Source organism: Sorex araneus, chromosome 1 (genome assembly GCF_027595985.1).
Source record: "Sorex araneus isolate mSorAra2 chromosome 1, mSorAra2.pri, whole genome shotgun sequence".
Classification (NCBI taxonomy): domain Eukaryota; kingdom Metazoa; phylum Chordata; class Mammalia; order Eulipotyphla; family Soricidae; genus Sorex; species Sorex araneus.
The window spans coordinates 440,318,858-440,342,712 of NC_073302.1; the positions used below are offsets into that span (position 1 = coordinate 440,318,858).

The 23,855-nt window shown below is 43.5% G+C and overlaps 1 protein-coding gene and 1 gene segment (V, D, J or C); both read left to right on the forward strand.

The window, feature by feature from the left end:
- LOC101537989 (T cell receptor beta constant 2-like) overlaps positions 1 to 23,855 on the forward strand; it is a 150,192-nt gene that overhangs the window by 82,699 nt on the left and 43,638 nt on the right.
- Positions 19,215 to 22,697, forward strand: LOC101548575 (anionic trypsin-like). The gene is made up of 5 exons (XM_004608211.2): positions 19,215 to 19,347; positions 20,358 to 20,517; positions 21,561 to 21,814; positions 22,157 to 22,293; positions 22,548 to 22,697. Exons 1-5 carry the CDS (start codon positions 19,308 to 19,310, stop codon positions 22,695 to 22,697), a joined length of 741 nt encoding a protein of 246 aa, XP_004608268.2. The 5' UTR covers positions 19,215 to 19,307.

The window sequence follows — 23,855 nt, forward strand, 5'->3', positions numbered from 1 at the left end:
CAAACATTTAAAAAGACTTGTTGCCAGTTCTCCTCAAGTTTTTCCAGGAAATTGAGAAGACAGGAATCCTCCCAAACAATTTCTATGGGGCACATATCTCCCTAATACCAAAAGCAAACAAAGACACCACTAACAAAGAAAACTATAGACCAATACCCCTGATGAGCACTTATGCGAAGATCCTCAACAAAATACTAGCAATAGAACCCAAAAACTCATCAAAAACATCATACACCATGACCAAGTGGGATTCATCCCGGGCGTGCAAGGATGGTTTAACATTAGGAAATCAATCAACATAATCCATCATATCAACAAAAATAAAGATGATCATATCAATAGATGCAGAGAAAGCATTTGACAAGATCCAACATCTGTTCATGATGAAAAATCTCACCAAAATGAGTTTTGGAGGAACTTTCCTCAAAACCATCTACCACGAACCTATGGCAAGCATTATCATCAATGGAAAAAAACTAAGGGCCTTTCCTCTAAGATCGGGAACAAGACAAGTATGCCCACTCTCACCACTTCTCTTTAATATAGTACTGGAATTACTAGCAATAGCCATTAGGCAAGAAAAAGATATTAAGGGCATTCGGAAATGAAAGGAAGAAATCAAGCTCTCACTATTCGCAGACGATATGATACTATATCTAGAGAAGCCTAAAAACTCTAGTAAGAAACTCTTAGAAACAATTGACCTGTACAGTAAAGTCGCAGGCTATAAAATCAATACCCAAAAATTCATGGCCTTCCTATATGCAAACAATGAGAAAGATGAAAGGGACATGAAAAAAGCAATCCCTTTTTTCACAATAGTGTCCCAGAATATCAAGGTATTACCTTGGAATCAGCTTTACTAAAGAAGTAAAGAACCTCTACAAAGAAAACTATAAAACGCTAATCCATTAAATATAAGAGGACACGAGGAAATGGAAACATATACCCTGCTCATGGATAGTGAGAATCAACATTGTTAAAATGGCAATACTCCCCAAAGCATTATACAGATTTAACGCGATCCCTATAAGGATACCCATGGCATTCTTCAAAGAAATGGATCAAGCACTCCTGAAATTCAAATGGAACGATAAATGCCCACGGATAGCAAAAACAATTCTTGGGGAAAAGATGATGGGAGGCATCACCCTCTCCAACCTTAAACTTTACTACAAAGCGGTAATAATTAAAACAGCATGGTACTGGAACAAAGGCAGACCCGCAGACCAATGGAAAAGAGCGGAATATCCCTACACACAACCCCAAATGTATGATCATCTAATCTTTGATAAGGCGGCAAGAAATGTGAAGTGGAGCAAGGAAAGCCTTTTCAACAAATGGTGCTGTCATAACTGGACAACGACATGCAAAAGAATGGACTTAGACCTCGACCTGACACCATGCACAAAAATCAGATCAAAATGGATTAAAGACTTCAACATCAGACCACAATCCATAAGGTACATTGAAGACAAGGTAGGCAAAACCCTTCACGATATTGAAGCTAAAGGTATCTTCAAAGATGACACAGAACTAAGCAATCAAGTAGAAACTGAGATAAACAAATGGGACTATATTAAACTAAAAAGCTTCTGCACCGCAAAAGACACAGTGACCAGAATACAAAGACAATCTACAGAATGGGAAAGGATATTCACCCAATACCCATCTGATAAAGGGTTGATATCAAGAGTATATAAAACACTGGTTGAAATTTACAAGAAGAAAACATCCAACCCCATCAGAAAATGGGGCGAAGAAATGAACAGAAACTTTTCCAAGGAAGAGATATGAATGGCCAAAAGGCACATGAAAAAATGCTCTGCATCACTAATCATCAGGGAGATGCAAATCAAAACAACCATGAGATACCGCCTCACACCACAGAGAATGGCACACATCCAAAAGAACAAAAGCAACCACTGTTGGAGAGGATGTGGGGAGAAAGTGACCCTTCTACACTGCTGGTGGGAATGCTGACTGGTCCAGCCCCTTTGGAAAACAATATGGACGCTTCTCAAAAAATTAGAAATCGAGATTCCATTTGATCCAGCAATACGAATTCTGGGAATATATCGTAGAGAAACAAAAAAGTATAGTCGAAATGACATCTTCACTTGTCTGTTCATCGCAGCACTGTTTACAATTGCCAGGAACTGGAAAAAACCGGACTGCCTGAGAACAGATGACTGGTTAAAGAAACTTTGGTACATCTATACAAAGGAATACTATGCAGCTGTTAGAAAGGATGAAGTCATGAACTTTGCATATAAGTGTATCAACATGGAAAGTATCATGCTAAGTGAAATTAGCCAGAGAGAGAGAGGGACAGACATAGAAAGATTGCACTCATCTGTGGAATATAGAACAACAGAGTAGGAGACTAATACCCAAGAATAGTAGTATATAATACCAGGAGGTTGGATTCATAGCTTGGAAGCTGGCCTCACACACTGGGGTAAAGTGATCCCAGATAGAGAGGGGAAAACCAAGTAATATGGGATTGGAGATCCTGCGCAGGAAGGGAGATGCGTGCTGAAAGAAGACTAGAGACTGAACAAGAGGACCACTCAACCTATTAGAAACCACCACACCCAAAAGAAAAGAGAGATATCAAATTGGAATGCCCTGCCACAGAGGCAGGGTGGGGTGGGGAGGATGGGATGGGGAGGTGGGAGAGATACTGGGTTCATTGGTGGTGGAGAATGAACACTTATGGAGAGATGGGCTCTCAAACATTGCATGAGGGAAAAACAAGCCCAAAAATGTGTGAATCTGTAACTGTACCCTCATTGTAACTGACTAATTAAAAAATTAAAAAATAATAAAAATAAATAAATAAATAAATATAATAATAATAATAAGTAAAATAAAAAAAAGAAATAAGTCTGTCTCCACAGCACTGAGCTTCCTCTTCAGTTCTGTCACACTTGTTTGTAAGTGATATTTTTCTTTCTTATTTGCATATGTGCACAAAAGTTAAAGGCAATTACTCATAGAATATCATTGAGAACAGAATTTTATGATATTCTCTTCATTTTGCATAGATCTGGCTTGTTCTCAAATTACTTTGTATTTATAGATGTGGTGACTAAGATTTTTTAATAAACACATCATGATTCACAATACTGTTATTAATAAGTCTTCAGGCATAAGTAGCTGCAATGCCACCCCACCACCAGTGTCCCAATAGCCCTCCACTGCGTCTACAGATTCCCTCCTTCCCACCTCTTCCCTCTACAACCTGAGATCTGTAGGTAAACCTGCAGGGTCTGATGCCATTGGACATTTGTTATTCCCATCTTAAGTTTCTTCCCATCCCATGTACTAGATGGACTAGTCCTTCTCACTCTGACTAAATTCACTTTCATGGACACCATCTATTTCTGTCCACACAGTAGGGAATTGCACAATGTAATCTTTTCTTATAGCCAAGTAGTATCACATTGAGAATATACATTCGCTCATCTGTTATTGATTTGTTTCCACATGTTTACTATTGCAAATAGCTCTGCAATAAACATAGAAGGGTGAGAGTCTTTTTAAAATAGAGTCTTGGGAACCATACAATAGACATACAATAGATGCTAAGAAGTGGCTTTTTTGTTTGATTCATATTTCTCTGGTGATAATTAATGAAGAGTACTTTTAATATACTTATTTCCCATCTGTATACTCTCTTTGAGAAATTGTTTAGCACTTCTCCCCCACCTTTTATATGTTTTTTTTATGAATGAATCACCATGTGGCACAGTTACAGACTTACAAACTTTCGTGGTTACGTTTCAGTCATACAATGATCAAGTACCTCCCCCTCCACCAGTGCCCATTTTCCACCAACAATGGTCCCAGGATCCCTCCCAAAACACCACGCTGTCCCCCTCACCCTATTCTGCCTCTGTGGCAGGGCATTCCATTTTGCACTCTCTCTCCTTTTGGGTGTTGTGCTTTGCAATGAGGTATTAAGTGGTCATCATGTTTGGTCTAGAGTCTACTTTCAGCATGCTTCTCCCAATCCAAGCAGGCCATCCTACCACCCTTTACCAGTTGGTCCCTTCTCTATCTGAGTTGCCTTTTCCCCCAGCATGTGAGTCTGGCTTCTAAGCTGTGAAGTAATCCCGATGGTACTTATCTCTACTATTCTTGGGTATTAGTTTCCCATTCTGTTACTTTATATTCCATAACTGAGAGCAATCTTTCTCTGTCTTTCCCTCTCTTTGTGACCCAGTTCACTTAACATGATACTTTCCATGTTGATCCACTTATATGAAAATTTCATAACTTCATCTTTTCTAACAGCTTCATAATATTCCATTGTGTACATGTAACAAAGTTTCTTTAACCAGTCATCTGTTCTTCCGCAGTCGGTTTTTTTCCATAAATTCTGGCGATTGTAAATAGTTCTGCAATGAACATACAAGTGCAGATGTCATTTCTACTATACATTTTTTTGCCGCTCTGGGATATATTCCCAGAATTAGTATTGCTGGGTCCATTTGACTAAACACGGTTGCTTTTGTACTTTTGGATGTGGGCCATTCTCTGTGGTGTGAGATGATATCTTATTGTTTTTTTGATCTGCATCTTCCTGGTGATTAGTGATAAAGAGAATTTTTTATTTGCCTTTTGTCCATTCAGATTTCTTCTTTGAGAAAGTTTCTGTTCATTTCATCACCCCATTTTCTGATGGTTAGATGTTTTCTTCTTGTAGAGTTCAACCAGAGCCTTGTAAATAGTTGATATCAACCCCTTATCAGGTGGGTTTTGGGTGAACATCTTTCTCCTTCAGTGGATAGTCTTTGCATTCCTGTCACTGTATCTTTGAGGTTCATATGCTTCTCAGTTTAAGTTAGTCCTATTGGTTTATCTCTGTTACTACTTGCTTGGTCAGTGGAGTGTCATCTTTAAAGATAACTTCAGTTTCAGTTTCAATGTCTTGGAGGGTTTTGCTGACCTTGTTTTCGATATCCCATATGGATTCTGGTCTGATATTGAGGTCATTAATCCATTTTGATCTGACTTTTCTGCATGGTGTTAGGTAGAGGTCTAAGCCCATATTTTTTTTGCATGTAGCTGTCCAGTTTTGCCAGCACCATTTGTTAAAGAGGTTTTCCTTGCTCCAATTCACATTTCTTACTCCTTTATCAAAGATTTGATGATTATATATTTGAGGGTGTTTGTAAGGATATTGATCCCTGTTCCATTGGTCTGTGACTTTGCCTTTGTTCCAGTACCTTGCTGTTTTAATTCTTACCGCTTTGTATAGTAGAGTTTGAGTTTGGGGAAGGTGATGCCTCCCATCTTCTTTTCCCCTGAATTGCTTTAGCTATTCGTGGGCATTTATTGTTCCTATGAATTTCAGCAGTGTTTGATCCATTTCTTTGAAGAATTTCATAGGTATCCTTGTAAGGATCACATTGAATCTGTATAATGCTTTGGAGAGTATTGCTATTTGACAATGTTAATTCTCCCAATCCATGAACAGGGGATATGTCTCCATTTCCTCGTGTCCTCTTTTATTTTGTGAAGTAGGGTTTTATAATTTTCTTTATACAGATCCTTTACCTTCTTAGTTAAGCTGATTCCGAGGTACTTGATTTTCCGAGGCATGGTTGTGATGGGTATTGCTATTTTTCATGTCACTTTCTTCTCTCTCATTATTTGCATATACGAAAGCCATGGTCTTTTGGGTATTGATTTTATAGCCTGAGACTTTACTATACAAGTTTATTGTTTCTAGGAGTTTCTTGGTAGAAGCTTTAGGGTCTCTAAATATAGTATCATATCATCTGCAAATAGTGAGATGTTGATGTCTTCCTTTCCTATCTGGATGCCCTAAATATATTTTTCTTGCCTAACCATTATTGCAAGTACTTCCAGTACTATATTGAACAGAAGTGGTGAGAGTGGTCATCCTTGTCTTGTTTCTGATCTTAGAGGGAACTCTCTTAGTTTTTCCCCATTGAGGGTAATGTTTGCCATAGGTTTGTTGTAGATGGCTTTGACTATATTGAGGAAGTTCCTTCAAAACCCTCTTTTTTTAATTGAATCACCATGTGGAAAGTTACAGAGCTTTCAGGTTTATGTCTCAGTTATACAATGCTCGAACATCCATCCCTTCACCAGTGCACATATTCCACCACCAGGAATCACAGTATATGTCCCCCCCAACCTCCCCACCCCCCCACCCCCCCACCCAGCCTGTGTAGATGATAAATTTCACTTTACTTTCACTTTACTTTGATTACATTCAATATATCAACAAAGAACTTGTAAAAAACTAAGGCACGCAGACGGGCATGTGCACTTGCGGGCTCTCCGGGGGACTCTGTCTCACCGCCCACGTTCGGTGTTCTGGAACCGCTGTGTGTGGCTGTTGGTCAAGGGCAGGCGATGGAAGGAAGAAGGCCAAACTAATTGCTTGATCATTTAATTTCATTCTCTCTCTCTGCTTCACTCCCAGGTCTGGATCTCTCCCTGGATCTCACCCCCGGATATGGCCCCCCAATCCACTCTTACAGCCTAGTTAAATCTCCCTAGCCCAGCATGAGGGCTTTGGGGCATACACATAGACATGGTCACAATCAATAGGGGTAAGGTTCTTTTCCCTCAGGGGATGCTTCTCCTAGGACTGATTCTCTTTCAGCAGGAGGATCCACCAAGGGTGGAGTCCCATGAGTGTGTTTCTCCTCTCCTCATCCAGCAAACATAGAAGCATTCATAATATTAATCACTTTGCGTGGACACAATAAGATATGCATTAAAGCTTATAGAATTGCTCTCCTGGGGCCATCTCATTCTCAGACTACAGTGCTCAGGCCAGATCAGTCTTTCCTATCCCTAGCAGGGTCCTAGTCTCGTCGTGACTTTTGGATCATGACAGCATTTGTCTATGATCAAGCTCTTAACTTAGAGTTAAGCATTAGGCACTTTGGCCAGGCCTATCTCGATGCCAGGGTAGCACATAACTTACCGCTTGCCCTGGATCCGTCCCATCCCTCATTGGAACCCTGCTTTTGGGGTGTTAGGAACTGAGGGCAACTGAGGCTTAAGTGGAGAAATCAGATGCCCTGGAATGAATAATATTCAAAGACAATTAAGTCCCAAGTTACAAAAGCATAATATTGTCTTCTTGTGTCTAAAAAAAAGGGCATTGCTTAAAGTAAATTATTCAAAAGGCATAAGGAGAGGAGAAAGACAATATTAACTTGCAATATTCAGTGTTATAATATTAAATATTAACTTATAAAGTTGTGTTCTAGGAAAGCCTGACCTTACAAATTAACAGAGTCAGATTTGGGGGAAAGATGATTAACTGTTTTGGGGAAAAGAGCATAGAGAAGTGATTACAGCCAATCAAAGGGATGGGAGAGATTCGGGAACACCTTGATGGGTGTGACTGGGGTAAGCCTAAATTTTGGGAAAAACCGGGAAAAGCTCCATGTGGCAAAGGGAGAGAGGACAAAGTAACATCATCTTAGAAAAAATCACTATCATTGTTTGGAGTTTCTTCCCCAAAAGTCAGACCTGCTGAAAAGGAAGCATTTGATAATTTGTACAAAACCAATTTTGATGATAGTTTTCATCATAAACTGGTGCTGGATCTTTGCAAATGCTTTCTCTGTATCTATTGATATGATCATATGGTTTTTATCTTTTCTTTTGTTGTTATCATGGATTATGTTGATTGATCTCTGAATATTAATCCATCCTTGCATCCCGGGGATGAAGCCAACTTTGTCATGGTGTATGATCTCTAGTTGCTAATATTTTGTTCAAGATCTTCACATTCATATTTATCATGGATATCAGCCTGTAGTTTTCTTATATTGTAGCGTCTTTGTTTGCTTGTAGAATTAGGGAGATATGTGCCTCATAGAAACTGTTTGGGAGAGTTTTGTTTCTTCAATTTCCTGGAAAAGCTAGAGAAGAACTGGCAATAGTTCGTCTTTAAATGTTTGGGAGAATTCGCTAGTGAATCTATCTGGACCTGGGCTTTTGTTTTTGGGAAGACTTTTGATTACAGTTTCAATTTCCTTGATATTAATGGGTCTATTCGGGTATTCCAAATCTTCTTGGTTCAGCTTTGTGAGATTATAGGAATCCATGAATTTATCCATTTCTTCTAAGTTCTCTTGTTTCGTGGCATACAGACTTTCAAAGTAGTCTCTGATGATGTTTTGAATTTCTTTGATTTCTTTTGTGATGTCCCCCTTTTCATTTCTGATTCAGTTTATTAGGGTTCTCTCTTTCCTCGTCAGTCTTGCTAGTCGTTTGTCAATCTTGTTTATTTTCTCAAAGACCCAGCTCTTGGTTTCATTGATCTTTTGGGGTTTTTGGGTTTCCATGTCATTAATTTCTACTCTAAGTTTTGTTATTTCTTTCCCCAATCTGTGGGTAACTTTTGATTCCATTCATCATTTCTTTTGCAGTGCAGATGCTTCTTAATGTCATTTAGTGCCATAACTTTTCTTTCGTTTGCTGGCCAATGGTATTGAGACATTAAAGACAACTCTATGGTTAATGACAAGAAGGACTCAGCTGTTCTCTTCTGCATTCTAAAATCTTGCTTGTTAACAGCCAGGTTAACAACGACAAATTTAGGGTAGGTCTATGTGGACTAGCTCAATTAAATGGGGGCATAAATGACCTTAGTCTGGCACTGGTTCCCATAGAAGTGGGCTCTAAGTCTCCAGGTAACACTTTTGAACACTTTTGCAAAGTGACTTAAGTTGAAGGAACCAATAATGCATCCAGTCTTAACTCAAAGACAATATTCAACAGGAGTTTCATTCAAAAGTAGGCCTAGGTAGTTCTCTTCCATGTCATGAAAAATAACCAGAGAAAAGTATTCAAACACACTAAGTTGTTATGTTGGTCTACTGTCATCATTTGGTACTTAATACTATTTGGGGAGAGGGGGGTGAATAAAAGCAAGTATGTTTGTTCTAAAATGTTGAGCCTTCAGGTGGAGTCATACTCCTACAAAATTTTGATGCACTCCCGCTTAAGGAAATTTATCTCAAAGGTTCTTATGTCTTTTGAGCAATTTACACACTCGTGTTTCTGTGTGTGTGTGTGTGTTGGAAGGAGGGGGAGTATTTTGCTATTTCTCTTTATGTCAGTGATGGGGAATGTTTTTTTATACATTCCAGAGGAACAAAGTCACTTTTGAGCTATAAATTCATAGGAAAATTTCTATCTAGGTTTGTCTTGTTATGCATTTTGTATATATAATTTTCTTCACGTTGATAATATCACAACTACTTTCTTAAAGGTTTTATAGCTTGGGAATTTGATATGAATTAGAATTTCCTAAAACTTTCACTGTATCACTGTATCACTATCATCCCATTGCTCATCGATTTGCTCAAGTGGGCACCAGTAACATATCCATTGTAAGACTTGTTGTTACTGATTTTGGCATATTGAATAGGCCACGGGTAGATTGCCAAGCTCTGCCGTGTGGGTGAGATACTCACAGTAGCTTGCCAGTCTCTCTGAGAGGGACGGAGGATTCTAACCCGGGTTGGCCGCATGCAAGTCAAACGCCCTACTTGCTGTACTATCGCTCCAGCCCTAAAACTTTCAAAATTGATACAAGCAATTATTTTCTCAAAGTTTAGAGAATTCCAACTTCATTTTACCTCAGTTCATTAATCAAATAGGCTCATGTAAGCTCATGTTATCTCTATTAGTATGAAACTTCTTATCAGAAAATAGCTTAAGAAATATACATATTGAGGCTGCCTGAGCCCATGTGCTTCTTGCGCCCCAGTGGCTGATCACATGTGTTGCCTGAGCACATGTGTCGCCCGCATCTCCCCTCTTGAGATGTGTACTTTCATGCTTTCATACTTTTGTGTCTAAAGCTCGGTTATGTGTAGGGGCTTCCTCCACCCTTGGAGAAGCCCGTGTTCTGTATTCAGCACGTTATTCTTATTCTTCTCTCTCCCACTTATCCCTTCCTCCTTCCCTCAGAAACCTCTAAATAAAATCTATTTACTTCAAAAATATATATATATAGTGAGTCCAGAGAGATGCTACATAACGTAACTTCCTTTTCTTGCACACACCTCACCTGGGTTCTGAGAGACTAAGTTCCATCTGGTACTGCCTATGGACCCCAGAAAGACCAAGAGAGATGCCTAAGCACAGGGCCAAAAATTAGCCCTGAACACCACAAGATGTGGTCCAATAGAACAAACCAAAAGAAATTCACACATGTAAATTTTAGGTTAACTCTCTAGTTGTTCTTAATATTTTGAAGTTGAGTTCATTTACTTAAAGTAATTAAAACATTTATGTTTTTGGTCTACAATTATACCACAATCCTAACCTTCGCCCCACCCTTTCATCTAATCCCAAAATTAAAAACCCTGAATGTCATATTAGTCCGTCTCTTAGATTCCCCAGCCCTAACCCCCTTCCTACACTACCTGGAAACTGCAGATCGCTAGTCCAAGGCATTAGTTTTACTCGGTCTCTTTCTTTAGCTCAGAACTCTGTTTGCCTTCATTGTCCACTGACTCTATCTTGTTGGCCTCCAACATCCCTGGGTCCACCTAAGTTTCCAGGACTCGAGAGGAAGTAGTGGGAAAAGTTTAAGGAGACTGGAACTTTGAAGGGTGCTCTGAGGCCCTGAGAGGAGAAACAAGAGTCACAGCATGTGCTGAGTCCCTGGGTGACACGATGATATGGGAGGGGTTAGAGGTCAACTGGGTGAACCATCACATGTGGTGATGTGCCTGATATTTGCAACAGATAAGGATAAAGAAGAGAAAACACCGGCAGGGGCTCTGGGATCTAAAGCAACAGGACTGTGCTGAGTGTCGGGTGGAGGGGTCGGGGCCCATAAGAGACCAGGCCAGCGTCATGGCCACATTGGGAAGAAACTCACAGTCAGGAAGATGACGAGAATGTTAGGGGACTGGGTAGCAGATCCAGTCCAAGACAGAGGAGTTGCTCAGAGTCCTCCAGGTACACTGACTTTGTTGTACACACAGGGACACTAATTACTGTGGACATTGGGGAATACAAATCACTGATAAGGGCACTGCTTATTACTATTTCCTATCTGAGGGGTACCTTGCTCTCTGCCCTCAGGAGGTGAGTTCCCATGACATTTAAAGTTCTTGTCGCCGCGGGACAAGTTATTTCAGGGTCTGAAGAGGCGCTACCTGAAATAGCAAGGGCAAGAAAGAAGAGGGAGACCAAGCAAGGATCTGTTGTCAAGGTCTCGTTTATTGAAGGAAAGTTTACAGAATATATAGGCTGAGGGGCAAGGCTTTTGTGAGGGGGCAAGGGTGGATCACCCGGGGCATTCACGGGGCAATTGTTTAAGGGGTATCAGCAGACTGGAACATGATATACCTGTGATCTTTGTGGGTCTCGCCCTTGGTACGGGATGTCTGTTTCATAATACAATATCTTGGTGGGCACTCCCTGTCTGGGGAAATGACTAAGTTCTCCTTTTCCCAGGGTCCCGGTCCCCCACATCTCCCCCTGTGTTTTTATATATAAAAAAATTGAGGGCTACTGAGAGCCGCCTGGGTGGGTGAGGTGCCGTGTCTTAGGCTATGTAACGTGCCTCCAGACCCGAGGGGGCAGGGGCTCTGTCTTAGGCTATGTGAGGGGATTCTTACTCTTGCCATCACTGTGCTCCTATATGTGGCGCTTGGTTATTTTTTCTGCCAGCCGCCCCCGAGGTGAAGCTAAGGGGAGGTTGCACAGGGTAAGCGCTTAGTGAAAATATGATGGGGACTCAAGAGGTAAGGCCTCACAGTACTCCCATCATGGAGACCCCTTGCTGCTCCTACTCGGGTCTGGCGTTACACTATTTCCCGTCATAGGCTAACCTCACAGCTGACCCAGAGTGGGAAAAGGGGTGTCAGGGTGCCCTGTCCCTGGGAAATGAGCCCAGAGCCTATTCTACCAAGGGGACCTTAATCTCTCAGCTAAGGGGGAGAAGTTGAGCCGGTCCGTCTCTGGGACTTGGTCAGGAACTCCCTCTTCAGGAGGCAGAATTGGTCCAAGGCGATAATAATGAACAGCAACAGTTCTTCTGGTAGCCGAGTCGATCTGCGACTTAATAAAAGAGGTTAAGCGACTAAAGGCCCAAGGGCCAAAGGATAGTAGTAGCAGGAGACCCACGAGGGGTCCCAAAAGACTAGGCAATAACATGGACAGCCAGGGTGAAGTGGAAAACCAATTTTGATGCCATGACTCCTGTTTTTCTCTAGCCCTTTTTCTTTCTTCCAAACTCCTTTTGACTTTTTCAATGCTATCCTGTACTAGACCTGTCTTGTCTGCGTCAAAACAGCATTCCTCTTTAAGGGCCACACAGAGTCCGCCCTCTTGTAAAAAAACCAAATCTAAACCTCTGCGGTTTTGTAAGACTACTTCAGAGAGGGAAGTTAAAGAGTCCTTTAGATCTTGCAGCCCTTTCTGCAGTTCCTGAATGTCTCTGTCTACGACCTGGCTGAGTTGATTGTACTGCTGTTTGGAAGTAACTAGGGAGGCAATGCCAGTGCCAGCGCCTGTAGCGCCTAGTCCTAAGACAAATGCCAGGGTTATTGCTGTGAGTTGTTCTCTTTTGTGGCGGGGTCAGACTGCCCCTTTTTCCCCAAAAACTGAGAAAATCCTCAGGGTCATGAATGGAGAGCCTGGGAAACAGGTGGACCAGGACACAGTAGTCTCTGGTGCGCAAGAAGGCATTGGTCTCGACATGAGTGGTGAGGCCAGCAGAGCAGGCAAAGTAAGACTCAGGCGGGGCCGAGACATAGGTGAAAGAGGCGTCCACGCGCTGGGAGACATTACAAATGTCCTGCAATTCAAAAGGAGGGAGCATTCCGGGTCCTAGAAGACAAAGATCTGCAATGTGGACCTGACCTAAGGTAAGGCCGTGGTCCTCATCTGGGGCCCATCTCAAGTTGCGGAGTCATTGGTGAATAAGACCTGAGCAAAGATTGCAACACCCTCATAAAGGGGGTTTTGGGGAAAAGCAAACCCAGCATTGCTCATATCGGGCTGAATGGGTAGCAAGAAGTGCCTCGACAGATGCATTCACCATTTCCAGACTCAGCTCAGAGGAGGAAGGGCTCCCTTCAGGAAGTGTGGGCGAAAGTATGTAGGCTCGGCTACTGTTGGTAGGGCGTACACCGGAGGGGGAGAGGGGTGTGGGTGTTCTCTGGAACGGGTGTGAAGGGCTGGGTTAGGCCCGATATCTGCTTTATGTAGGCTGGGAAGCTCTTTAAGTAGACGGATACTAAAAAGCAGACCATAGTCCCTATAGGACATGTAGAGGCGCAGTCCCCATTGCAGGTCTCGAGAACTAAGCCAATCATGTTGTCTGCCACTGGCTGTGAAAGAAATGACAATGGGGTGACACCAGCCACGGGCGGGGCTCCAGTGGTCACATGGGGTTCCGGGGAATCCGCCTGAAATCGCATTTGGCTTGCCCTGGGAGGGGCTATAGCCTGGGGAGCGTTTTACAGTGATGAAGTCCCGGGAGGAGGAGGGGTTCCAGTACATAGTGCCGGTGGTTTCGCAACCCCAAGAGGCACAAAAATAGTCAGAGGCCTGGCTACATTTATGTGAGAGTGAGCGGTCTTGATGGGGGCCTGGACACACATAAAAGTCAGTGTGAGTAAGTTCTGCTCGCCTAGCATAGTTAAAACAGCCAGGTAAGTGGTTGTAATTATCCCAAATGTTAGGGGCCCTATCCACGGGCCAGAAATATTCATGGGTGCCCCAGTCACAGCTGGCTCCTAGGGCCAGCTGACACAGGTCCACTCTAAGCTCGGGCCAGTGGGGTTGAGTGCCAGTGGAAGAGGAGGCACAGACAGTATCGCCTGCTTAGACTGAGGTGGAAGCTGGCGACGCCCAGGCAAAAAATAGTCAAGTCCATAAAAACAGCATTCGAGGCAGGTCCATGATGTCTCCTGTAAGAGAGCAGAAAAGTCTATCTCAGGGGTGGTTTTCCCTGGTTCAATAATATAATTTAACTAGTCTTGCAAGGAGTCATTTGACTCCTGAGGTTTGTTATATAATTTTACCAATCTCACAGGGAGCCATCTAGCGCCCTGATTTTTGTTATCATATACACAGACATGTCTTTTTCCCCAATTGAGGGCAGGGTCAGGGCTGTGCCACGAATGGTGGCAGGGTCTTTTCAGAGTATTTGGGCATAATTATCCTTAGAGGAGGGGTGCCACAGGCCATCGGCCGCCAAGCGACCGGCGACCGGCGTCATCCAGTGTAAGGAAATTCAGGACGAACAGGGCATGAGAAAGCAAGAGGCGAGAATTGCCCTTGAAGGTGTACAATGTCTCCTGAGCCTGCAGCTTTAGGAGAGTGTTTTTGAGTGTCTGGTGGGCACGTTCAACAATGCCTTGACCCAGGGGATTGTATGGAATGCCAGTGACATGTTTAATTCTCAACCGAGCACAAAAGTCTTTGAATTTTTGGCTTGTATACCCAGGACCATTATCAGTATTAATAATCTTGGGCTGCCCCATTATTGCAAAAGTAGACAGCACGTGGGTGATCACACGTTTTGTAGCTTCTCCTGCTAGTGCTGAATCGGAAAGGAATCCGCTAAAGGAATCAATAGTAACATGAACATATTTAAGCTTGCCAAAGGTGGGGATATGAGTAACATCCATCTGCCAGAGTTCACCAGGAATAAAGCCCCCTGGGATTGACGCCATAGTGAAGTTTGGGCATGAAAGGTAGGCAGGTCTTGCAGCCTTTAACTATAAGCCGGGCTTGCTCCCTAGTAATGCCAAACATCTGGCGTAATGTGGAGGAATTTAAATGATGAAGGGCATGGGCCTCCTGCGCGTCCTTGAGTGGATCAGGAGTTAGTGCTAGAGCAACAAGGCACGTGGCTTTATCTGCCAAATCATTGCCCTGTGACAAAGGTCCAGGTAAATCAGAGTGTGCACGAATGTGCCCAACAAAGAAAGGGTGGGACCGACAAGGGATGCATTTCTGAATGTCAAAAAACAACTGGAAAGTAGCAGAGGATGGTTGAATGGAAGGAACCGTTTCCAAAACAGTTAATGATCTAACAACATACTGGCTGTCTGAGAACAGATTAAATGCTTGTAAAGGAAACATTTGAAAAACTTTAAGAGCTGCAAACAATCCCACTAACTGAGCAGAGGAAAAGGGAGTTTTGATGGGATATATGCCCTACCATGGACGAAGTAAGCAGCTATCCCATTTTGTGAGCCATCAATAAACAAGGTTAGGGCCCCAGGGATGGGTCTCGAGACGGTGTTTTCGGATATAATAATAGGGGTAGTCTTAAGAAATTGTAAAAGCTTGTCCCCGGGCAGGTGTCTGTCAAACTGTCTCTGATAGCTAGACAACAATACTGCCCAGTCGTCATGACGGCTCTGTAGCCGTCCAATTTGTTTTTTAGAATAAGGGATGATAATCATGTCAGGGTCACGCCCAAAATATCTGACGGCAGTTTTTAGTCCAGAGAAGATCAATTGTCCCACTAGCAGAGGATAAGGAGGCAGAACCTTGGAAAAGGACGCAGGCATATGAATCCACATAAGGGGTTGTTTTTCCTGCCACAGCAGGCCAGAAGGCGAGTAAGGGGATGTGAAAATAATGAGGTATAGGACTTTGGAAGGGTGAAAATAGCCACAACTCTGTTGTGCAATGGCGGTTTCAACCAGTTTCAGGCCTTCCTCAGCCTCTACAGAGAGGGACGGAGGTGAAGTAGGATCTGGGTCGCCACAGAGTATGTCAAATAAAGGTTTAAGTTCCCCAGTAGTTAATTTTAAGTAAGGTCGAAGCCAATTTATATCCCCTAATAATTTTTGAAAATCATTTAGGGAGGTGAGAGAAGACCGTCTGATCTGAATTTTCTTTTGGTGTATGAGGGAGGGCTCAAGCTGGAAACCCAAAAAGAGGAACATATACTGAGTCTGGATTTTGTCTGGGGTGATAGTAATGCCGCGGTTTTGAAGGGCTAAAACTATTTCTTGCACAACCTGCTGCACTTCTGCGGTGGAAGCTGCGTCAATCAATAAATCATCCATGTCATGAATAATATATGCAGAGGGAAAAAGCACCCTAAAGGGATCAATAGTTTGGGCTACATAGCGCTGGCAAAGAGTAGGGCTATTAGCCATGCCTTGCGGGAGGACCTTCCACTGAAAGCGAGGGTTGGGTCCTATATGGTTAGTAATCGGGACCGAAAAGACGAAGCGTTTGAAATCCTTGGGGTGTAGGGGAATGGAGAAAAAGCAATTTTTTATGTCTATGATTATTTTTTGAAATCCTGAGGGGATAGCAACCGGAGTTGGGAGTCCAGGTTGTAGCGCACCCATAGGTTGCATGGTCTAATTTACACTCCTAAGGTCTTACAACAACCTCCAAGTCCCGTTTTTCTTTTTGATTACGAATATGGGGGTATTCCAAGGGGAAGTAGAGGGTTCAAGGTGGCCTAAGCATAATTGCTCCTGCACCAGCTCACAGGCTGCCTTGACCTTTTCTAGGGGCATGGACCACTGATCAATCCAGACGGGTTCATCAGATTTCCAAGAGATTTTGTCAGCCTGGAGTGCAGGGGAATGGGTGGATCTAGGGAAAATCTTTAAAAACTCCCAAGCTGACATCTGAGATTAACCCCTTACAACCCTAAGCTAAGTAGTTTTAAAAATTTTAGTTATCAGAAGTCTTGGAGATCAAATAAAATACAGGTACAATAAGTTTTTCAACCAATTTTGCAACTCTAGAAAATAATACTTTTAACTGAAGCATTACTCTTTGAACTTGTTTTCATAGATCACAATTATTTCAACTCACAAGATTCTCTAGGTCAAATAATTCTAATGCAGTGCAGATACAAATATATACATTGGTATAATAGCATAAGACCTTTGGACCATCAATTTTTGTGAAACACGGTAAAACCTTCTTTGACTTAGTTTTGGTAGTTTTTGTACTTTAGTTCAAATCATGAGCTTTCTAACTTTAACAATTCTACAATACAAACATGCTTTCAAACACAGAAAGAGCCCTTTGGGTATATATATATATATATATATATACACATACATACACATACATATATATATACATACACATATACATACATATACATATTTTAACCAAACTTAGATAATAGCATAGAAAAAAATTTTGGACTGTCAGTTTATGGAAACATAAGAAAACTTTGTTTATTTTGAGGGTTTCTGTACTTTTGTTGCTTAAAAACCAGCTAAATTCCTCATTAAAATTGGCTGAGGCTTGTAAGATAAAGCCTTGCACTTTCTGAATTCTTATTTCACTTTTTAGTTTTCTGGCTCTAATTCTGTAGCTTTTTCTAGATAGTATAGATACTGGAATTCAAAAGAATTTCAACTGTTAATAACTATTAATGTTCTTCCAATAAGAAATTTAGATTAAAACTTTCAATTTCGTTGTAGGCGCCACATTCTAATTAGAAATCTTTGTTTAAACCTGATCTAAGAAGTTCCAAAGATACCTAGATCTTTTAAATTGCTGGGCTTCATATCACTCTGATCTCTCTAGATTTTGTTTGCCCAGGTCTTAAGAATTACTGGCTTCAAATTAGCTCTAACACTCGAGTGTTCCACAGACAGACAGACAGACAGACAGACAATAAATTCACTAAAAATTAGTTCACTAAAAACACCACACATACATGTGCACATATCTGTAGTTGATCTCTCGATCTGACACTTCAGAAACGGCAGGTAGAAAACTGACAGACTGAGATAGGAAGGAGCAGTCCCCAGGGCAATGTTAAGCCCTGTCGGCCGATTGGGAATATTGCTCCCCGTTTCCCTGCCTGACCATCCAGTCTCCTGCTTATCAAAAATGGGCCAAGAAAGCGCTTTTGTTGATATAAGCCGGCAAAACCTCTTCAAAATTGTTGAAACCTAAGGTGGTCAGATGCTAGCATTTTTCTTTCATGGTCAAGACTAGTTCTGAGGCGGGGAACTAGTATCTTCTTATCAGACTTGGGGACACAGAAATGAAAACACAGGACAAAGGGATTCAACCTTCCACCAGTGACTGTCTTCACTGGGAGGCTGTTTCTGCCAACTTGACAGAAATGAGAACACAGAAAGGAAAGGGTCACTGGTAGGCTGTTTCTCTAACTCGACGGAAATGAACAAGAAGGGGAGGGGGACAGGGACACTCATAACAAACCACTCAGATGCATGTCTGGCCGGTGAGGAACTTAGCCATAGTGGATCAGCCTGAGAGGTGACTTGCGGCCAGTGTCTAAACCAGCACCACCCTAGACCATATGTTCCTCGTGGAATCGCAGACAGCCCAATCGGACTCCGTAACCTTAAAGGGATCTTAAGGATGCCAAGTCGTGGAGCCACAGACTCAGTACAAGGACGAGGACGTCCAAGACTGCACAATCACTCACACATACACACACACACACACACACACACACACACACAAGACAAGGGAATTCAAGCCTTTCTGCCAGTGACCGTTTCGTCTTTATATTAATGAGCATCAATATAACTAAAAAATTTTACCAGATCTTTTTTCTTAACCCGTACTCCTCTTTCCCTGAATGAATTTTTGAGCTCCTTAATAAAGCTCTGGTCCTTAAATAATGAATGGCCCATGCTGAATGGGACGGCATATGAATAGGTATACCTTTTAGGTCCCCCACCTCGAAGGTCGCTCGGGCAGCACTGATCCTTCGGGGGCCTTCTCCGTTGCTGGTGCCGTCCGGTAGTTGGCCGTGCTTCAGGTCCCTGAGGAGGGCGCCACTTGTCCCGTCCCGCGGGACCAAGTTATTCCAGGGTCTGAAGAGGTGCTACATGAAATAGCAAGGGTGAGAAAGAAGAGGGAGACCAAGCAAGGAACTGTTGTCAAGGTCTCGTTTATTGAAGGAAAGTTTACAGAATATATAGGCTGAGGGGCAAGGCTTTTGCGAGGGGGCCCGGGTGGATCACGCGGGGCATTCACGGGGCACTTGCGTAAGGGGGATCAGCAGACTGGAACATGCTACGCCTGTCATCTTTGTGGGTCTCGCCCTAGGTACGGGATGTCTGTTTCATAATACAATACCTTGGTGGGCACTCCCTGTCTGGGGAAATGACTAAGTTCTCCTTTTCCCAGGGTCCCGGTCCCCCACATCGCAAGAGTCGCCAAATACAGCAGAGCTGATGCAAGACCTTGGGAAGGGGACAGTTGAGGGGCGCTGGCAGGGGGAGGTGCAGCGCCCCATCCCGGGGAGGTATAAAGGCTCCCAGACACCCTCTCCCCGCCATTCTGCCACCATGAATCCTCTGCTGACTCTCGCCTTCGTGGGAGCTGCCGGTGAGTTTCGAGCACTGCCCCAGACTTCACCTGCTTCTCCTTCAGAGGCAGAATGCCTGTTCTACCGTTCTGGCGGCTTCTCCTGCCTGACCTCTAGGTTTTCTCTCTATCCTTCTCTTCTGGGGTTACTTTAAGTCTCTTAAATTCTGACTCTTCCCACCAAAAATCCTAACCAACCATTTGGTGTGTTTGGTTGATCATTCTCAACAGGGCAGGAAAGAGGTAGGGAGAAAACTTTTCATTATGAAATGAAAACTCTCTTAAAGTTAGGCTGAGTATTTGAATATCTACAGTGGACAGGTTGACTATATCCACTTTTCATTTGTGATGTACTAGGGAAGATGAAAAACTCATATTTCATAGTCTTTTTTTAAAAAACTTCAGAGAGAAAGACTTGAAGAATTGTCTATGCATACATTCCTTAAGCTGAACTCAGATCCCCAGTGTGAAGTTAAATTTATGGTTTACCATTCAAGTACCAACTGAATTATGTAAAATGTTCTTTAAAACATTTTAAACAATGTCCTTAAAACAACCCCTTAAAAACAGGGGTTGTCTCCTGACTTCAAAAGAGAGTTGAAAAATACTATAAAGAACAATAAAGAATCTGTTTATATCCTGGGTTCAAACTAGAAGAAACATCTTAACTACCTGAGGCTAAAAGAGAAGACATAACAGTCAGGGATGAGGAGGAAGATAGCATGAAGGGGTGAGAACGCTTCTCTCCCACAGTGATCAAACTGTGCATTGATGGCTAAGTGTGCTTCCTATGTTCTGGTACTTTGGGGTCAGTTAGACCCAGAGTCTATAGGGTACCTGGAAAGCTGGCAAGCTCCCTCATACTTAAGTGGACTCATTGCAGAAAGAAATGCTGGGCAGGGGAGGAGAGATGCTTATCTATCCTCTCTGTGCCCAGGAAGCAATCCCAATGAGCACGATCCAGCCACAGGGAGGGCCTCAGCATGCCCCCACATCCTACTCATTGCCTCTCCCCTCCTGTCTCCACTCAGTCGCTTTCCCCTCTAACGACGATGACAAGATCGTCGGGGGATACACCTGCCAGGAGAACTCCGTTCCCTACCAGGTGTCCCTGAACGCTGGCTACCACTTCTGCGGTGGTTCCCTCATCAACGACCAGTGGGTGGTGTCTGCTGCTCACTGCTACAAGTCGTAAGTGATGCTTCCCACTGCTAAGCCACCACGGGCCGCTGAGAGCTGGTCCTTACAAGAGGAGGCTGAGGTGAGGGAAAAAACAGATGGGGTCAAGGATGGGGGAGCAGTCTTGAACTGTAGGCACGTTTCTAGATGGGGGCGAGGGGGAAGAAGAGAGAAAATTACGCTGATTAACACAACAGGCCAAGTGACAATAAATGAGCAGTGGGTGGGAAAATAAAAAATAAAATTCAGGGGTGCAAAGTGAGGCTTATAGGAAAAGCAGGCAGAGCTACCACAAGGAACCTTTGACAGCCACACAATGAGGGCATGTGGCAAATATTCTGGCCTAGGCAGCTGCGTTCTGTGTGAACGCAATAATAGATTTTTAAGGTTAAGGAGTTGATAACTGGGTTTGTCTCCCTATGCTACTTGGCGATACACATAGGCAGGCAGAATTGGGATCATTCCCTGGTTCACACAATCCAAACCAACACCACACACCCACCTGTTCTAGGTCACAAAGTCATCTATTCCGTATCACACACTCACCTGTACTGGATCAAGGAACCGCACACTCATCTGCATAGTCAGGAATGTGGAGGGTGAATAAACTACTGTTGCTCCCCCACATCCTGTGAAGGGGAGGTTCCACAGAACAAACTTAGTAGGAGTAAGAACTGTGTTTCTGAAGGTAGAAGGGGTATTGCTAGGTTGGGCTCCATCCCCGGAATCTGTATCTGCAGAGTGACCAATTATGGAGGACAGGGCATAGCGAAGGTCAGGCTTAACCTTGGCAGAGGGCAAGGGAGCAGGCTGGCTCCTGCAGCAGCTCCTCTGGGCAGTGCACTGTGGGGAGTAAGGTGGAACAGGGAAAGGAAAAGCCATCTGAGGGGTCACCTTCCATAGTACCCCTTCACCTCCCAGGTGCAGGAGTAAACTTCTAGGGTTACTCATGTTGGCAGCACCCATTTCTACTTGAGTGTCATCACAAATCCGGGCATAGGGAGCTGCAGAGGCGGGAAGGGGCCACGACAAGCTCACTGTGCTCTCTCCCACAGCCGCATGCAGGTGCGTCTGGGCGAGCACAACATCAAGGTCAAGAAAGGCAATGAGCAGTTCATCAATGCCGTCAAGGTCATCCGCCACCCCCGCTACAACAGCTGGACCCTGGACAATGACATCATGCTCATCAAGCTCTCTGCCCCTGCCGTCCTCAGCAGCCGCGTGGCTGCCGTCTCCCTGCCCAGCTCCTGTGCCCCCGCTGGCACCCAGTGTCTCATCTCTGGCTGGGGCAACACCCTGAGCAACGGAGGTGAGTGGGGTCCTCTCAGCCTTACTCTCCTGCTTCCCTCTGACCCCACGTCTTACAGAGCCAACGTACCTGAGTGTTTAACACTGTTTCTTAAAACCTGTAAAGGCAGTTCTCTGGGACCCATGTGGTGTAGAATCTCACTGAACTGACCCCAAAGTCAAGACACACAGCTCTTGCCTGACCTTCTCTTGCAAGGGGTCACCAGTGTTTTTTCATTGTGTAGCACCGGTCCACTGTTCCTTGTCGTGGCTCATCTTTCCAAGTCCTTTTGGGCTCTCAGAGCTAGTTCCTGGAAGAGGAAGTGCCTCATGCACTTCCTCTTCCATCTCTTCCTGCCCCCAGTCAACAACCCTGCACTGCTGCAGTGCCTGGATGCTCCCCTGCTGAGCCAGGAGCAGTGTGAGGCTTCCTACCCTGGACTGGTCACCGAAAACATGGCCTGTGCTGGCTTCCTGGAGGGAGGCAAGGACTCCTGCCAGGTACTTCCCCTTCCCTGCTCAGGTCTATTGCCCACTCACTGGGAGAGGGTGTGGACCCAGTCTCGGGTGGCAGAAGGGGATGCCGAGCATGTCCCCTGAAGGGAGGACAAACTATTCTGTGTGGCACATCATCTTTCTGTATGAAACAAGTAAAAGCCTCCTGGAGACGGAGGAGTCCCAGGACTAAGCCTAAGGGCATTGAACATTCTCCCTGCAAGGGTGTCTCTTTATTAATGGGTCCCTCTTCCTGCCAGGGTGACTCTGGTGGCCCCGTGGTGTGCAATGGTGAGCTCCAGGGAGTCCTGTCCTGGGCCTATGGTTGTGCCCAGAAGAACAAGCCCAGAGTCTATACCCGTGTGTGCAACTACGTGGACTGGATTGAGCAGACCATGGCTGCCAACTAAAGTCCCCCAGCACCTCCAATCACTAAGATAATAAAGTGATTTTGCCTCACTACCTATGTCTGGTCTTCTCTTTGTGAAACTTCTTCTGAACACTCCCTCCAACCAATTTCATTCTGAGCTCAGCATTGAGCATGGATGATCCTCCAACCCCATTGCACATTCAGTGGAACTTGATGTTAACAGCACAGGATTAGATGGAATTCAGGGAATAGGAAGAAAATGGAAGCAGGTCTGTTTCCCAAGGGAGTATTTTCTAAATATTTTTCCTGTTATAAGTTTTATCAGTTACAGATAAACCCAACCCTCGGTGTAATCCTGATCACATGTGGGAGCTGATGCAATCATTATATGCCTTAATGTGTCAATAATCGTATCTGTTGTCCTCATTATGAACCTCACCATTCAGGGATATCTTCCTTCTATTTGATTATGCTTCTTCTCCGTTCTCAGTGTATGTTTCAATAAGGACACAGCTAATTGGAAATAATTAAAAGAAGTGTTAATTCACTTTTATGATCAGCACAGTAGATAAAATCCATGACCTCACTTTAAGAAATGGAATCCCATCTTTCTGGCTACAGCTGATAGTTTGTTTTGTGCTTCTAATGAAAACTTTGATCCCTCAGATTCAGATATAATACAGTGTTTCAGCTAACCTGGGTTTCATCCCTGGCCCCTCACGTGCTCCCCGAGCACTTCCAGGAGTATTCTTTGAGCACAGCCTGGTTTAGCCCCCAGAGCCAAAATTAATGAGTATGTAAATAAAATAAAGAAAAGGAAGGAAGAGAATTTTTGGCTAGGAATTTGTAGCTATTTGGGAAAAGTTTAGCACATAATCAGTAATTCTATAAACATTATAGAGAACTTCCCTTTTAGACAAACATTTAAGGAGAACATTTGACAGTATGAGTTCTTATATTCATAAAATTTGGTTGCAAAACCTAAGTAGAAAAAAACCCTGATGATATAAGTGGTTTGTAAACATTGAATGATAATTTACACCTTGCACCTATTGTTCTATTATGTCAGTTGTCTTTGACTATTCACATCTCCTACCTCTCTGTAGAGCTGTGTAGTCACCATGGAGCGATTACATAACTATCAACTCAACCACAGTTTACTTGCATTACAGACTTTCATACATGGATCCTGCAAGGG